Source organism: Eubalaena glacialis, chromosome 18, assembly GCF_028564815.1.
Source record: "Eubalaena glacialis isolate mEubGla1 chromosome 18, mEubGla1.1.hap2.+ XY, whole genome shotgun sequence".
Lineage (NCBI taxonomy): Eukaryota > Metazoa > Chordata > Mammalia > Artiodactyla > Balaenidae > Eubalaena > Eubalaena glacialis.
The window spans coordinates 63932350-63949599 of record NC_083733.1 but is presented as its reverse complement, the minus strand read 5'-3'; the positions used below and the strand labels follow the sequence as shown (position 1 = coordinate 63949599).

The following is a 17250-nucleotide window of genomic DNA, read 5'->3' as shown; positions in this document are numbered from 1 at the left end:
ATGAATGGATTTTATTTTATGTAGATAATATTTTATTTAAAAATGAAAAAAAGCACAGTTCTGAGCTAAAAAAATAAATAAAAGAATAAGCTATGTACCACAACACCATTGACATAAACCCAAAGTACATAAAACAATTACAATTTGTTTTGTACACAAAACTATACACAAGTTGTAGGAACATACAGTAATTTAAAAAATATATACAACATTATGAATGTACTAAATGTCACTGAACCATACACTTTAAATGGTTAAGTGTACAGCATGTAAATTTCAACTTAATTTTCTGAAAAAGCTATATGATAATAAATACAGTAGCAAAAGATACACAATAATAAAGATAATAAAAGGATACCCAATAACAAAGATAATAGCAAAGCATACACAATAATAAAAGCAACAGCAAAAGATACATAGTAACAGAAATAATAGCAAAAGATATACAATAATAAAGACAACAGTAGAAGGAAATGAGGGTAAAAGGAAATAAAATAAAGAAGGAAAACAAAAGAAGGGTCTTGGGCTTCCCTGGTGGCGCAGTGGTTGAGAATCTGCATGCCAATGCAGGGGACACAAGTCTGATCCCTGGTCTGGGAAGATTCTACATGCTGCGGAGCAACTAAACCCGTGCGCCACAACTACTGAGCCTGCACGCCTAGAGCCCGTGCTCCCGCCACAAGAGAAGCCACCGCAATGAGAAGCCCGCGCACCGCAACGAAGAGTAGCCCCCGCTCGCCGCAACTAGAGAAAGCCCGCGCGCAGCATCGAACACCCAAGGCAGCCAAAAATAAATAAATTAAATAAATAAATTAAAAAAAAAAAAAAAGAAGGGCCTTGTGCTAATGATAAGGTGCCACCAACGAATGCAGTTCCCTTCATCTGAGGATTAAGAACTCTCTCAGTAAATTAATAAACTTAAAAAAAATAGCACCTACTTCAGAGGGCTCGGGGGAGGATTGAGTTAATATGTGAGAGCACTCGCTAAGAAGAACACCTGGTACTGAGTGAATGCTTACTAAGTGGTAGCTGTCGTTAGTATTATTGTTGTTCTTATTATTGATGCTGTTGTTACCACACTCTCTGCAAGGCCCCAGTGCCAGAGCAAGACACCTTGGGTGGCAGCTGCGCATTTGAGAGAATGAGAGGTAGCCACCCAAATCCTTCCTGTGGAACAGAAAATAATGACATAGCTTAGCTGGAGATTCTGACTGCCAGCAAGACCTTAATTCAAGAAGGCCAGCCAGGTGACAGGCTTCTCAGACCGCCCTCCTCCCTCCCGTCTCCAGGGACTTTGCAGCCACATGCCCTCTCCTTCCTGTTTTTGCCCAGGGGAGTTTTAAAATCCTGTGCAGGAAGGAATTTGGAGGCTGGTGGAGGGAGAGAGGAGGTGAAAAGACTGGGCAAGAGAACAAAGCAAAGAGAGAGAGGCGTCAAAGCGATAACAATACTTCCTGTCTTTGGTCCAGCAGATAAAGCCCTTTCATGCCATTCCCCCAAGGCCCCGGCTGGGGAAATATCAGCTCCCCATTTTACAGAAGTGCAGACCTAGACTAAGGAAAATCCACTGGCGGGCTGAATCCATCCAGGCTGATGGAGACACATTCCTGTATTTCTCTTCTGAGAACCCCCTCAGGGACATGCCCCTCAAGTCTGGAAAGAGGGTCCAGACCGTGCTGAGCCACTGCCCGATTTGTGAGGCCTTGTTTAAGGGACGAGGCTGGCCTTAGCAGGCCAACGGGAACAATACGCATATAAGCCCACAGTTCCATTCTAACAAATGCAATGCTAAGATGAAAGAAGCAGACAGGCTGTGAGAGGGTTGAGGAGGTCGGAGACCCAGGTCAGGCTTTTTGGAGGAAGGGATAATGAAGGATAATGTAGCCATCCCACAGAAATAAGATGGACTCCCCCATCCAAGAATTGGTTCAGATGTCATGATTCGTGATGCCCCACCTGGGGACTTCCCTTGGTGGTCCAGTGGTTAGGACTCCATGCTTTCACTGCAGGGGGCGCAGGTTTGATCCCTGATCAGGGACCCAAGATCTCACGTGCTGCACGGCGTGCACCCCCCCGGCCCCCCACCCAAAAGAAACAAACGATCAAACAAACAAAATGATGCCACAGCTGCAGCAAAGGGTCCTTTCTGCCTCTGTGGGGTGTGACCACAATTGGCGCTGTGAGTGGGGGTCTAGATAGGACCACCACCTTGTCCACTGAAAAAGAACGCACGACCTAAAAGTTGGGAATTATGTTTTATTCAGCAGACATGCTGAGGACTTGAGCCCGGGAGACAGCCTCTCAGAGAGCTCTGAGGAACAGCTTCAAAGATGAGGGAGGAACCAGGATATACTGGAGCTTTAGCAACAAAAACCAGATAGTCGGGAACATCAAGAGATTACTGTTAATTAAAGAAAGCCAACAAACAAACATCTCCAGTTAATGAATTTAATGCTTTTCTATGTATGGGAAGATGCCAGAGTCTGGGCTCATTGAAATCATTCTTTTGATATGCACCTCAGCTATGCAGGGCCAGTATCCTGTTTTTCTCCATCCTGAATCCCGGCAGGGTGCACAGTCGTGGGTGGCAGCAGCGGCTTGGTGGCTTGATGGCTGCAGCATCCTTTGTTTACTGATACGGCAGGTGACATTTTTTGTCCACGACCTCCGAGGTCTTTCTCGTCTTGCTGTCTGGCTCACTGGCCCCGCGGCCATGCATTTTGACCTGTGCTGCTTGCTGCTATATTTGCTGAGACGTAAGGAGACTCTGTTGTAGATTTAACAGACCTAAGTCAGAAGTTTCCATAGTTGGTGTTCAGGAACGGGGCATGGGGTCCTCCTTCAAGTGGCCCTGGGTTGTGCATCTCCAGCAGGGACCTTTGTGCCTCTCTCCTGCCCTGAGGTCGGAGGGTGGGACTCTGAGTTCCAACCCTCCAATCAATTGGTTGGTTCCCCTAGCAGCCGGCCCCCATTTCCTCCCCATCCTGTCACTTCACTAACATAAACTCAAATAGGGTTACTGGGATTTATTATGAATAGCAAAAGATGCTCCTCTTTCCCCTACCACTCGGGAAATTCCAAGAGTTGTTTTTTTTTAATAAATTAATTTATTTTATTTATTTATTTTTGGCTGTGTTGGGTCTTCGTAGCTACGCGCGGGCTTTCTCTAGTTGCGGTGAGCGGGGGCTACTCTTCACTGCGGTGTGTGGGCTTCTCATTGCGGTGGCTTCTCTTGTTGTGGAGCATGGGCTCTAGGCACGCGGTCTTCATTAGTTGTGGCTCGCAGGCTCTAGAGCACAGGCTTCAGTAGTTGTGGCACACGGGCTTAGTTGCTCCGCGACATCTTCCCGGACCAGGGATCGAACCCGTGTCCCCTGCATTGGCAGGCAGATTCTTAACCACTGCGCCACCAGGGAAGCCCCAGCCCCATTTTTCAGATGAACAAATCGAGGACAGAACAAGAGAGTGTCCCAGTGGCCCCCGGTGAATCATGAGTTGAGCTGAGCTTTCAAACCCAGTCTGTATGTTTCCAAAAGCTATCCTCTTTCTTTGAAACCTGGAGGAACATTTATATGTTCATCTATTCACACATATACTCATTCAGTCAGTCATTCTTTTGCTCATTCACGTATTTGGATAATGATTAACAATACAAGTTCTGGAGCCAGTCTGCCTCAGTTCAAACCCCAGTTCTGCCTCTTACCAGCTGTGTGACTTTGGGCAAGTGGCTCCATCTAGCTGTCTCTCAGTTTCCACACCTATGATGGTATCCATGCCCTGAGACATCACCCCATGTGTTGGGATGCCTGAGTCGTCTTTAGGGAATGGGCTTCATAGTGAGCTTATGATGACGCCCAAGAGTAAAGCATGAGGTACAGGAACTTGAGCGCTCCAGGGGCTCCCTGGATGAGGTGGCAAAGGTGCTCAGAGCTTTTTCTGAAAGCAGGAGGTCTGTCCTCTTTGAGTCTCCGGCTACAAAAAGGGATTGACTTTATCCAGAAGCCACAAGCTGCAAGTCTGTGTGTCAGGAGAGAACCACTAAGCAGTCATTCCCCATCCCCACTCCCTGCCGCCCCAGGCAATCACTAACCTGCTTTCTGTCTCCACCAATTTGCCTTTTCTGGATATTTCATATAGATGGGATCATACAGTTTGTGGGCCTTTGTGACTGGCTTCTTTCACTCCACCTAGTGTTTTCAAGGTTCATCCATGTGTAGCACACATCAGTACTTTGTTCCTTTTATAGCTGAATAATAGTCCATAGCATGGATAGACCACTTTTTATTTGTCCATTCATCATTTGATAAACATCAGTTTAACGGGTATGGGGTCTCCTTTGGGGGTGACGAAAATGTTCTGGAATTAGTTGGTGGTGATGGTAGCATAACATTGTGAGTGCAGTGGAATTCACGGCATGGTAGACTTTAAAATGGTTCGAGGGCTTCCCTGGTGGCGCAGTGGTTAAGAATCCGCCTGCCAATGCAGGGGACACGGGTTTGAGCCCTGGTCCGGGAAGATCCCACATGCCGCGGAGCAACTAAGCCCGTGCGCCACAACTACTGAGCCTGCGCTCTAGAGCCCGCGAGCCACAACTACTGAGGCCCGTGTGCCACAACTATTGAAGCCCACGCGCCTAGAGCCCGTGCTCTGCAACAAGAGAAGCCACCACAATGAGACGCCTGCGCCCCGCAACATAAGAGTAGCCCCCGCTCACTGCAACTAGAGAAAGCCCGCATGCAGCAGCGAAGACCCAATGCAGCCAAAAATTAAATAAATGAATAAATAAATAAATGTATTGAAAAAGTAAATAAATAAAATAAAATAAAATAAAATAAAATGGTTCGAAGGCTGGATTTTATGTTATATAAATTTTACTTCAAAAAAAAAAATGATAAGAGGAGAAAGAGAGGGATTCTGTCCTGAATCTCGTTCACTTTCCCTCTCTCTGTTTCCTGTCCCCTGTCTCTTTCTTTCTCAGTGGAAGTCCCTATGCAAAAAACTTTCATGGGGCTTCCCTGGTGGCGCAGTGGTTGGGAATCTGCCTGCCAAGGCAGGGGACACGGGTTCGAGCCCTGGTCTGGGAAGATCCCACATGCCGCGGAGCAACTAGGCCCGTGAGCCACAACTACTGAGCCTGCGCGTCTGGAGCCTGTGCTCCGCAACAAGAGAGGCCACGATAGTGAGAGGCCCGCGCACCGCGATGAAGAGTGGCCCCCGCTCGCCGCAACTAGAGAAAGCCCTCGCGCAGAAACGAAGACCCAACACAGCCAAAAATAAATAATAATTAAAAAAAAAAAAAAAAACTTTCATGGAGTTAGATAAATGGACCTCATATATAATAAGACCTGTGCTCTGAAAGCAGGCAACAGAGTTGATCGTGCATTTAAAAACTTCAATTAGAACCATGCTTCCTTGGATCCCAGTTTGGAAACTCCTCTGTCTCCCCTATTTTGAAACCTCTTCCCTTTCCTCCTCTTCTTTCTCAGGCTCTCCCTGCCCCTGGTTTCCTTGCCTCTCACTTCCACCCTCTTGCCCCTTCCATGCAACACTCAGGGAGGAGTGCCAGGTATCTACCTGCCCCACCCTCCCTGAGGCTTCATTACTGGAGTTGGGGAAGATCCCAGATCACCTTGAATCATTGGTCTCGGGGCTGCTGGCTGGTTTGCAGAGGAGGGGAGAAGGAGAGGGCCTGGGTCTTCCCTCCAGAGCCATACTGGGCCCCCCGCAACCCCCCTCCATTTAACTGTAAATCTCATTAAGTGTCATTAGCCAAGAAGAGTTTCTATGGGATTAGAGGGTGCCCCGCCCCATGTCTACCTTGTCTCCTTCCCTCAACCCAGAAATCGCATGAGCTGGGACAAAGAGAGTTAAAAGCTGTATCAGCTGCTGGTCTGGGACAGACAGACGGAAGGAAGAAGACAGGTGGCGCTGCATGACAGGTGGCTGAGGGGCCAGGTGAACAGTAGGAGAGTTGACTGGCGGGGTGGCCGGCAGATGAAAAGACAAGCAGGCAGGTGGCCACACAGATAGCAGAGAGACCGACAGGCTGAGATTGCAACAGTCACGTGGAGGAACCGGCAGGCGGAGAAACAAGGTGAGGACGGGGCAGGCCATCACCAGTGAGGGGGTAACACTCGGGGGATGGGTACAGAGAGGGATGGGCCTGTGGACCATCCCCTCCTCGTGGAATTGCTGGTGGAAGGGGAGGAGAAAGGGAGGGTCCACTTGACAGGGAAAAGGAGGGTCCAGTTGCCATCTCTGAGATGCCTCACCTTTTCCCCAGAACCTGGAAGTGGACCACCATGGTGTCCAGCATCTTTTTTCTCCTGTGTTTTATTGGTGAGTTCCCCAGAAGGCAAGGAACCCTCATGAGGATGCCTGGCACTGAGGAGGGGAGGGAGGCTGGCTGACTCTATGCCTCCATTCACCTCCATCTCCAGGGGTCCTATGCACCTCTCTCTCCCTGTATCTTATGATCCATCTCCCCTCTGTCTCTCCCTGTCACTATGTCTCTGTCCTTTGTCTCTCTGAATCTCTGTTTTGCTTATTTTTAAGCATCTCTCTCTCTTCCTCTTTGTGTCCTTTGGGTGTTTCACTGTGTCTTTATATATCACTGGGTCTGTGTCTCCCTGCCTGTGACCGCCACACCCCCTCGGTTTCTTTCTCTTGCCTCTTTCTTGCTCTTTCTGTATCTCTCTTTCTATCTGATCCACAATCTCTAGGTTCCTGACTCTGTCTCTCTGGCCCATGCCATTGTCCTCAGGGCTCAGCCACGAGGACGCACAGAAGATTTTTTTTTTTTTTTTAATGTAATTGACATCTAGCGAAAGTTTTTGTTTTTTTTTTAAATATTTTATTTATTTATTTATTTATTTATGGCTGTGTTGGGTTTTCGTTTCTGTGTGAGGGCTTTCTCCAGTTGCGGCAAGCGGGGGCCACTCTTCATCGCGGTGCGCGGACCTCTCACTATCGCGGCCTCTCTTGTTGCGGAGCGCAGCCTCCAGACGCGCAGGCTCAGTAGCTGTGGCTCACGGGCCCAGTCGCTCCGCGGCATGTGGGATCTTCCCAGACCAGGGCGCGAACCCGTGTGCCCTGCATTGGCAGGCAGATTCTCAACCACTGCGCCACCAGGGAAGCCCCGCACAGAAGATTTTTAAAGGCACGGAGTGTATCCCTCACTCTCAGCCTTGGCAGGTGGGGCTGTTTGAAGGTACACAGCTGCGCTGTGGGGGAGTCCTCATTGACCGCAGGTGGATTCTCACAGCTGCTCACTGCAGCGGCAGGTAAGCCCCCCACTTGGGTCCCTCCCTACTCAGGGTGGGGAGGGAGGGTGATGGGGAGGGGAGCGCTGGGGGGAGGGGGCTCACAGGAGTAAGGAGATGGTCCTGCAACAAGAGGGTCTGAGGTTAGACAAGAAGTAGGACTTCTTCACAATGGGCCTGGGGTGGACTTGGGTGGGGATCGGTGGGGTGGAGGGCAGGGGAGGGTCCTGGAATCTGCCCACCCACCCCCAACGTTCCCTCATGTCCCCCTTCCTTCCTATATGGTGTCACCAGCCCAGCATCCCCTGACTCAGTCTGAGCTGTGGACCCATGTCTGACCCAAACTCTCTGTGCAACTTCAAAGGTTACATCTGGTACCTCTCTGGGCCTCAGTGGTCCCGTCTGTAAAATGAGGGGATTGGGCTTTGTAGGTCTGATGCTCTGGATTTTTTTTTTTCCAAAAGGGAAGTTTCAGACATGGAGAGACACGGAGATTCGGGGACAGGGAGGCGACACCAGCAGGACAGAGTCCACTCATTGTTCCCCCATTCATTTAGTTGACAGTGTTGATGGCCCAGGCCACCTGCTGGGTGGTGGGAACAGGGCAGTGAATAGGACTAATGGATGTCCCCGCCCCCATGGGCATCACCAGCTAAGAGAATCAGAAAGTGACACAGATGCAGTGGCATGGAGAGGAGAAATAGGACCAACACTAGAGATGGAAAGATGGCAGTGGAAATAGAGACCAAGAGATGGGAAGAGACAAAGAGAATGAGAGCAAGGGGATGAACAGCCGTCAAGGTGCAGAGCAGCAGAGAGAGGCAGGAGGGTCTGGGAGCCCCAGGCCAGCCCACCCTGCACCTGCTGAGCCTCTGTGACCCCCAGCAGGTACTGGTTGAGCCTGGGGGAACACAGCCGCAGCCAGCTGGACTGGACCGAAAAGATCCGGCACAGTGGCCTCTCCGTGACCCACCCTGGCTACCAGGCAGCTCTGCAGAACCATGACAATGACCTCCGGCTTCTGCAACTGGGCATCCCTGTCCTCTTGACCCGCAGCATCCAGCCCCTGCCCCTGCCCGCGACCTGTGCAGTGGCTGGCACCAAGTGCCGCATCTCGGGCTGGGGCACCAACAACCACCCAGGGAGTAAGGGGATCCCGGGGTCAGGGGTCAGGATTGGCAAATATTGGTTTTGCCAATATTTTGGTTTTGCCAAGGATTGGTTTGCAGTATAGGGTGAGAGGTCAGGAGTCATGCCATCTCAGAGGAAGGATGGGTAAAGCGTCACACATCAGGATTCATGCTTTGGGGTCTGAGATCATGGTGCATCGGGGTCTTGGGAGTTAAAGAGGTTAAGTGGTTGTGTATGGAGTTAGGAGTCATGGGTCAGGGATGTGGTTAGAGGCCAGAGTGCTGTTTTCAGACTGGAGCAAAAGACATATGTAAATAGGATCTTGGGGTCATGGGTCAGGTACTCTGATGTTAGTCATTGTAGAGTTGAGGTCATGGGATCCAGATGTTGGCCACAGTCCGAGGATGGAAACTGGGATTCGATCAAGGATTACTGGTCTGGGACTGGGAGCCACAGGGCTTGGTGGGTGGAGCTAGAGGTTAGGGGTCATGGAGTCTGGAGTCAAATAAACTAGGATCAGAGGTCACTTTGCAGGATTCAGAGCTGAGGTTGGAGGTTAAGGTGAAGACAAGGAACATGGGGCCAAGAGACAGAGAGAAGACATGAGGCCAAGTTGGGATCAAAGGGCAATAAGATTGAAGGTCAAAGGTCACAGTAGCTGGGATTGAAGGAGAAAGTCAGGTCTGGATTCATTGTATCTGAGTCGTAGGCTAAAGGTCAGGGAGACTGGGCCGATGAATTGAAATCAAGAGCCACTGTGTAATCAAGTCATAATCTGAAATTTAGAGCTTGAAGGATTGTAGTGGAGGTCATAGGGAGGGGGTGGGGTATAGACTTGTATTGGGTTTCCTTGAGAAGAGGGATGTGGCCTCTTTGGGGAGATGAGGGAAGCTTTGCGGGATCCTGCAGCATCCATCTTCCATCCCCAGACCAGTTGTCAGACCGACTCCAATGCCTTAACCTCTCTATCGTCTCTAATGCCACCTGCCGGGCAGCGTTCCCCGGGAGAATCACGGACAACATGGTGTGTGCTGGCGGCATCGCTGGGGAGGATGCCTGCCAGGTGAGCGACTGCAGGCAACATCCAGGACAGAAAGTAGGGGAGGGAGAACTGGGGAGGTGGGGAAGGGGGAGAAGGCAAGTCAGGGAAAGGAGATGGGGAGAGAGATAAGGTCAGAAAGAAGGAGAGGCACAGAATGCGGGAGGGAGAGCCAGGGAGTGGAGGACAGAGAGAGGGAGGGCAGAAACAGAGAAGGAAAGATGGGTGGGGCACAAAGGGAGGGAGAGGAAGAGACAAAGACAGACGATGGGGGAGGGAAAGAGGCAGCCGGCGTTTGGAGCTCAGGCAGGTAACCGGCTGTCTCTCCAGTTCTGAGTCTTCCCCACACCATCCAGTTGGTGCTGGCCCAAGTAAGAGTGAGAGATTGCAGGATGGAGGAGGAAAGGGGGCTGGAGGACTCTCTCACCCTGTAATTCTGCTACCTTATCCTCCTGGTCCTTCACAGAGGAGGCTGCCCCTCCCTACTGGCCAGGGCCCCAGCCACTGTCATGGAGAGAACTCTTAAGGAGTCCCGCCCTCCTTCTCTAGGATTGGTCACTGGTACCGGTGCTCTCCTCCCTCATTGGTCAGGGCCCCAGCTATTTTCCTTGACACGGAGTCCCGTCCTCCTTCGCTGGGATTGGTCATTGGTGCCTGTGCTCTCTTCCCCCATTGGTCAGAGCCCACCCATTGTCCTTGAGGGAACGGTCTACCCAGCATAGAGTCCCGCCCTCCTTCCCTGGGGTTGGCCCCTAGGGACAGTGTGTTCTTCTCTATTAGTTAGTCATTGCTGTTGTCCTCTGGGAACTTGTGTGTGCTTTTTTCTCTGCTGGCGAGGCTTGGAGCCACGGTCCTCAAGGCCTAGGAATGGCTGAGGGGGAAGGAGGCTGTGGAGAGGAAAACTGGAAAAGGATTTCTCCCATATTCAGACCATGCTCCTTCTCCTCTGCCTTCCAGGGTGACTCTGGGGGTCCCCTAGTATGCAGAGGAGTCCTTCAGGGTCTGGTGTCCTGGGGATCTGTGGAGCCTTGTGGGCAAGAAGGCATCCCAGGGGTCTACACCAATATTTGCAAATACGTGGACTGGATCCGGATGGTCATGAGGAACAACTGACCTGCTCCCTCCACCTTCATGCCTCAGCTTGGGGGCCACTCTGACCCTCAGAGCGCCAATACCTCCTCCATCATCACCCCCAGCTCCCACTCTTCTTGGACTGGGGATCTTCTTCCTGGAACTCCAACTCCAGCCAGCCCTTCTAAGACCCATGGTTGGGGGAGGAGGGAGTATGCGACTATCTGGAATAAATCTAACTGGAGGAGGGGCTGTGTCTGTCTGTTTGATCCCCTTGCTGGTTGAGATCGGAGGGAGAGTTACCCATCAGCTACCCTACCCACAGGTGTAGAAATAGAGATCAGAGAGGGGGAGGGTTTTCCCTCAGGGGCCACACAGGAATGGACTAGAGAAAGTTACTTATAACAGTAAAAAATCAAGGCCATTTTTCTCCATCTGCCACAACAGGAACACTGCCTAGAGCTTATAAGCTGAACTGGGGCAGGGGTGTGTGTGGACAGGATTGTTGGCTCCAAAATACCAAATGAAAACTGCAAAATCAAAATCCACTACCATTTAATTAAGTGTCTATAAAACGTAACATTCTTCCAACTAGCCAATTGCAACTTGGCTCAGCTGGAGTTGAGCACCTATTATATTTAATGTGGGGTGCGGGTTTGTTTTAATACATCTGCAATGATGGAGGGTGGGGTGCAGCCTTGGAAAGCAAGAGGACCCAGCCTAGGTCTTAAAATAGTTCTGCCCACCTCTCAGGTTCTGTCTTCATAGCCTCCCCAGGAGTTGGAAAGAGAATTTCTTCTCCCCAGTGAACGGAAGGGAAATTTGAGGTGGGAGAGGGTGAGGGGAGACCATGACAGCTGTGGGAGCTTTTGCTGACTGCCTATTGTACTTGGCTCTCCTGGAGTCCTCATCCCAACCCCCTGAGGCAGGGCTGTCACCCCCATCTCACAGATGAAGAAACTGAGCCTTGCCGGGGTAGAGTCTCTCGTCCCACATCACTGTGGTAGGAAGAGGCAGTGCCGGGGTTTGGGGCCAGGGCTGGCTGCTGTCAGAACCCAGGCCTACCCCGTAGTCTTGCTTCACGTCTCGTTAGGGGAGAGAGGAGGGTAAGACAGAGGGAGAGCTAACTGATAACAAACAAGCTGGGAGAAGTAGGGATCGTCACTTGAGTTTTGCAGACGAGGAAATTGAGGTGGCTCAGATTTGGGAAGTCATCGGACCTAGGTCACAGAGCAAGTAAGTGCCACAGTTGGATTCTGAGGACCCTGGGGTTCCTGGCAGCCTAAGAGGCTGGCAGAAGGGAGTGGAGGGAAGGGTCGGCAGAGAAGTGAAGCCCCAGAGGAGCTCTGGGGGTTGTGGTCCCTGCCCAGGGCTGACTTCCCTTTCCTGGGCCTTGTCCCACAGGCCCCAACCTGCCTTCCCCACCCTCCTGCCTGCCCCTTCGGCTGGCAGCAGCCCCACCTGTATGACGTCCCAGTCCCCCCACCCGGCTCCTTGGAATAATGAAGGGAGGGGCCCAGAAGGGGCCAGGGTCCCACCTGGGCTCAGGCTGTGGGGAGGGAGGGGCTGGGACAAGAGATACAGAGAGACTGGGAGATGAGGAGGATGGAGGGGGATTTAGACACAGAAGTGAAGGGAGGGAGAGAAAGAGACAGGGGTGGAGGCAGGCAGAGACAGAGACACAAAGAAAGATATAAAGAATTAGAGGAGATGTGCAGAGAGACACTGGGAGAGAAGAACAGAGTTAGACAAAGAGAAAAAGGCCCAGAGATACATAGGAACAGAAAGAAAAATGACACGCACACACATACCCACAAAGAATTATAGAAATGTGGGAGAGGTAAAGAGAGACAGGGAAAGATGCAGACAGACGGACGGACACAGAGGTGTGGGGAAACAGAGAAGCAGAGAGAAGAGGGGCTTGGGGAGGTGACAGTGGCAGGTGGGCAGGGCTGGCCTGGGGAGGGCTCCCACACACCCCGCCCCCAGGGCAATAAGGCAGGGCTGGGAAGCCCAGTCATCCTGGGCCTGGGGGGGCGTGGGGGGTGGTGAGGGGGCACCCCTGCCTGCTCGCCTTCCTGGTGCCTCCCGCTCCGAGACCCAGCCTGCCGCGTCTGCCACCACTGCCAGGCCCCCAGAGCTCCAGCCCCAGAGCCCGTGAGTCCAGAAGGGAAGGGAAGGCTCCCCTCCAGGCACCTGCCCTACTGAGCGTGCCAGGCCTCTGCCCCGGCATCATTTCTCCTTCTGCACTGTACTTCTTGGGGTGGGGGGATTGTGTCTCTCTGCCTTGATCTGCGTCTCCAGCAGCTGCTCCCCAACCTCTGTGTCCTCCAACCCCACCTTCGGTCACTGAGTCCAACCCTCCAGCCCCACTCCCGCTGGCCAGGGCAGCTAAGGGCACTGGCCCTTCCAGTGACCAGCCCTGCCCTGCTCTGTCTCACTGTTCTTCAAAGGGGCAGGGGTTCAGCAGGGTGGGGGCCAGAATGATGTCCCAGGCTGAGCCCCCTACTGTACCCCAGGTAGCCTTCAAAGGGCTCACATCACCCTGGGGTGGTTACTGAATGGAGCCTGGTACCCTTTATCCTCCCACCCCAAGTTGCTGGGCCCCAAGTCTCAGGTGGGCAAGAAGGAAAACATTCTCCAAACTGCACCTACGAGGGCCCGTGGCTGACTTAAACAGAGCCAGCCTGTCGCTTGCCCTGGGCAATGCCTTCCCAGCAACTTGGCTATGAGAGGGTCTAACAGGGATTAGGCCCCTGCAAGGCCACCCTCCATACCAAAGATTTATTTTAAAAGTTTGGAGGTTGGGATGCTGTGTGAGCCAAGGGATTCCCCACACCTGATTGTTTCTCCCTGGGGGGAGCCGGAGCAGGCATGGGGGAGATAGAGGGCATGAACCAGCCCTAAGTCTCCCCATGGAGTGATTTGGCCCCTTGTCCCTCCTTGTTCCTGGAAGAACCTGGGGCCTGCCCTCCCCCCCTCCAGGCTATGATGATTCTGCAATTAATCATGTTTGCTCTGGTGACAGGTACGGTGGAGAATGGGGATGGGCAGGGGTCTCCCTCTCGAATCTCTAGGATTCCCAACCCTCTATGGCTATGGTCCTCCTCCCCCATTTCTGGGAGTCGTCTCATGCCCGAGCCCCCTCTTTTGCCCTCACCCTCTCTAGGGCATATATGGGGAGAGACCAGGATCAACAAAGGCTATGAGTGCTCTCCTCATTCCCAGCCGCCCTGGCAGGTGGCTTTGTTCCAGAAGACACGGCTGCTCTGTGGGGCGACCCTTATCGCCCTCAAATGGCTCCTGACAGCAGCCCACTGCCACAAGCCATGGGTGCGGGGGCAGGGGCGGGGCTGGGAGGGGGCTGGAGATGGAGAGGTGGATAGAGAAGGGCTTGGGGATGGGGAGAATGTGTATGGGGTGGGGAAAGTGGGGTCAGAGATGGGCACTGTTGATGGGGATTGGGTTGGGATTGAAGATGGAAGGCTGAATGATGTTGGAACTGGCATGGTGTTGGGAATGGGGTTGGATGCTGGGCTGGGGATAAGGTTTTGGTGGGAGATGGGGATGAGTTTGGAAGTGGAGCTGTTTCTTCATTCTCTTCATCTAGCCCCTTCCCCCCCCCCCATGTCACTCTCTATTTCCTGTCTCTCCTTCCCCTTCTGTCTCTGACCACCATCTCTCTCACTTCAGCTGATATGTAGCTCATCTGGGAGAACACAATCTCCAGTGACGGGATGGCTGTGAGCGCACCCGAGCAGCCACTGAGTCCTTCCCCCACCCAGACTTCAGCAGCAGCCTGCCCAACAAAGCCCACTGCAATGACATCATGCTGCTGAAAATGGCGGCCCCAGCCTTCATCATCTGGGCTGTGGGACCCACAGTGTGTAATCACACTGTGTCACTGCTGGCACCTGCTGCCTCATTTCCGACTGGGGCACCACGTCCAGCCCCCAGTGTAGGGGCTCCAGAGAGGAGCATGATGGGGGGTGCGGTGGGGGAAGGTGTTTATGATTGTGGAAGGAAATAGGGAACCAGAGGAACCTTCAAAGATGAGATTCATAGTGATACAAGAGGGTGCTACCTGGAGGTGTCAATAGTGGGATAAGTTGAAAGGAAGAGTGGAAAAGTAAGGGCTGGGGAGGGTGGAGACAAAAGTTTGGGCCTTGGATTCAGGCAGACATGATGTGCAATTCCAGACCCACAACCTGCTAGTTGTAGGTCCTTAGGCAAGTGGCTTCACCTCTCTGAACCTTGGTTTTCTTCTCTATAAAATGAGAATAATCACATCCACCTACTAGAGCTGGATTAGAGATAATGTTTATAGAGCAACTGGCGTAAAGAATTTTACTTGATAGCGTTACTGTTGCTACGGTTACAAGCAGAGAGGTGAGTTGACTGCAAGCAAGCAGGACAGGAACCGGATTCAGAGCAAGGTCCCTGGTTCTCCGCTGGGTTCAGAGCAAGCCCTGCAGTGTGGGGAAGGGGACCAAAGGGATCTAATTTTCTGTGCCCCCTCATGTCATTTCTACAGTGCACCTTCCCCATACCTGGTGATGTGCCAACATCACCATCCTCCAGCACAAGGGGTGTGAGGACGCCTACCCTGGGAACATCCCAGACACCATGGGATGTGCCAGCGTTCGAGAAGAGGGCAAGGACTCTTGCCAGGTCGGAGGGCAGGGCCTGGGTCTCCAATCACATTTCCATTCCCACCTCCAACCTCAACTGTGTCTTCATCTACACCCACAATCTCAGCCCCAACCTCAACGCCACTTCCCCCTGCAACCCCAAATCCATCTCCACTCCCAGGTCCCATTTCTAATGTAAACACAGTTTCCAGCTCCATTCCGAGTCCCACCCCTATTTCCAACCCTAACCATCCCCAAATCAATTTTCGACCCTAACCCCATCTTAGTTCTCACCCATACCTCTAACCTCAACCTCAATCCCATTGCCAACCCCATCTTCAACCTCCACCTCACTTCCAACACAATTTCCCCCTCCTCCCTAACACCATGCCCAACTCTTTCCCCTCTCCTGAGGCCTCCCCTCCTCTCTGACTGGTTCTCTTCCTCACCATCTCCAGGGTGATTCTGGGGGCCCACTGGTCTATAATGGGTCTCTTCAAGGCATCATCTCCTGGGGCCAGGATCCATGTGCTGTCAGCAGAAAGCCCAGGGTTTACACAAAGGTCTGCAAATATGTGGACTGGATCCAGAAGACTATAGAGAACAATTAGCCAGGACCAGATCATCACGGCCCAATCCCCTGATCCCTACTTGGTGCTGTGGTACCTGTTCATTCTGTTAATAATGAAGCCTGAGCCAGGACCCCTTTATGTACTTTTCTGGGGGCCTTCTTGACTATGAGAGATGCTGTACTTTAATAATCAATTTGGAGTTTGGAGTTAGGAGACCTGGGTTCTACTCCTGCCTCATACTAACTTGTGACTCTGGGAGTGAAAATAGTTGTTTGGTACACTGTTGTACCTCCAGTCTCAAACACAATTCCTGGCACACACCAAGGTTTCAATAAATATTTACTAGGGCTTCCCTGGTGGCGCAGTGGTTGAGAATCTGCCTGCCAATGCAGGGGACATGGGTTCGAGCCCTGGTCTGGGAAGATCCCACATGCCGCGGAGCAACTAGGCCCGTGAGCCACAACTACTGAGCCTGCGCGTCTGGAGCCTGTGCTCCGCAACAAGAGAGGCCACGATAGTGAGAGGCCCGCGCACCGCGATGAAGAGCGGCCCCCACTTGCCACAACTAGAGAAAGCCCTCGCACAGAAACGAAGACCCCACACAGCCAAAAGTAAATAAATAAATAAAGCTAGAAAACATCTTAAAAAAAATAAAATAAAATAAAAATAAATATTTACTAAACAAATGAATCTTTTGAACGCTTACTACGTGCCAGACCCTGGTCCAAGGGCTTTTAAATGTATTGACTGACGTAATCTTCACAAAACCCTACAAGGTTGGTACTATTATTATTATACCCATTTTGCAGCTGAGGAAACTGAGGTGCAGAGAAACGAAGTCACCCGTTCACGATCACACAGCCAGTAAGTAGAAGAGCAAGGAATCTGAAGCAAGGTGATTTCTTAACTGACAAGCAATACTGCCTTGATTAAGGCTCCTTTCCTTGGGACTTGCCTGGTGGCGCAGTGGTTGAGAATCTGCCTGCCAATGCAGGGGGCACGGGTTTGAGCCCGGGTTCGAGCCCTGGTCTGAGAAGATCCCACATGCTGTGGAGCAACTAAGCCCGTGCGACACAACTACTGAAGCCCGCATGCCACAACTACTGAAACGGGCGCGCCTAGAGAGAGAAGCCACCGCAACGAGAAGCCCGCACACCACAGTGAAGAGTAGACCCTGCTTGCCGCAACTGGAAAAAGCCCGCGCGCAGCAATGAAGACCCAACGCAGCCAAAAATAAATAAAAATTTTTTTTAAAAAAAGACTCCTTTCCTTACCTGTAAAATCGTGCATGCAAAAATATGATAGCACACAAAGTCAGTCAGCCTGCACATAGCTAAGACCCAATAAAAGGCAGCTATCATTGTTTTCTTTCCAACCTCTGCAATAGGTAGTTCATCAAGACCTGTGCAGGCCAGTACAGTAGCCACTAACCACATATGGCTATTTAAATTAAAATTGCCTAAAATCAGAAATGTAATTCTTCGCCTAGAGGGGTGGGATAGGGAGGGTGGGAGGGAGACGCAAGAGGGAGTGGATACGGGGAT

General features: G+C 51.7%; 2 protein-coding genes across 2 annotated transcripts; both read left to right on the top strand.

Moving 5' to 3' along the window:
• Positions 1–6302: 6302 nt before the first annotated feature.
• Positions 6303–10545, top strand: KLK12 (kallikrein related peptidase 12). Its single transcript, XM_061173927.1, has 5 exons — positions 6303–6355; positions 7137–7283; positions 8148–8407; positions 9323–9456; positions 10390–10545. The coding sequence occupies exons 1-5, from the start codon at positions 6303–6305 to the stop codon at positions 10543–10545; spliced, it is 750 nt and encodes a 249-aa protein (XP_061029910.1).
• A 2919-nt stretch (positions 10546–13464) lies between these two features.
• On the top strand, positions 13465–15745 carry KLK11 (kallikrein related peptidase 11). The gene is given in 6 exon segments (XM_061173963.1): positions 13465–13531; positions 13673–13838; positions 14197–14381; positions 14384–14461; positions 15038–15174; positions 15593–15745. Coding segments are annotated over 6 exon segments (759 nt in total). The 5' UTR covers positions 13465–13491.
• The last annotated feature ends 1505 nt before the right edge of the window (positions 15746–17250 follow it).

Coding starts and splice junctions, on each gene's coding strand:
- KLK12 (XM_061173927.1), top strand. CDS start 6,303: ATGGTGTCCAGCATCTTTTTTCTCCTGTGTTTTATTGGTGAGTTCCCC. Junction 6,356..7,136: donor ATTGGTGAGTTCCCCAGAAG/GCAAGGAACCCT, acceptor CCACCAGGGAAG/CCCCGCACAGAAGATTTTTA. Junction 8,408..9,322: donor CACCAACAACCACCCAGGGA/GTAAGGGGATCC, acceptor TTCCATCCCCAG/ACCAGTTGTCAGACCGACTC.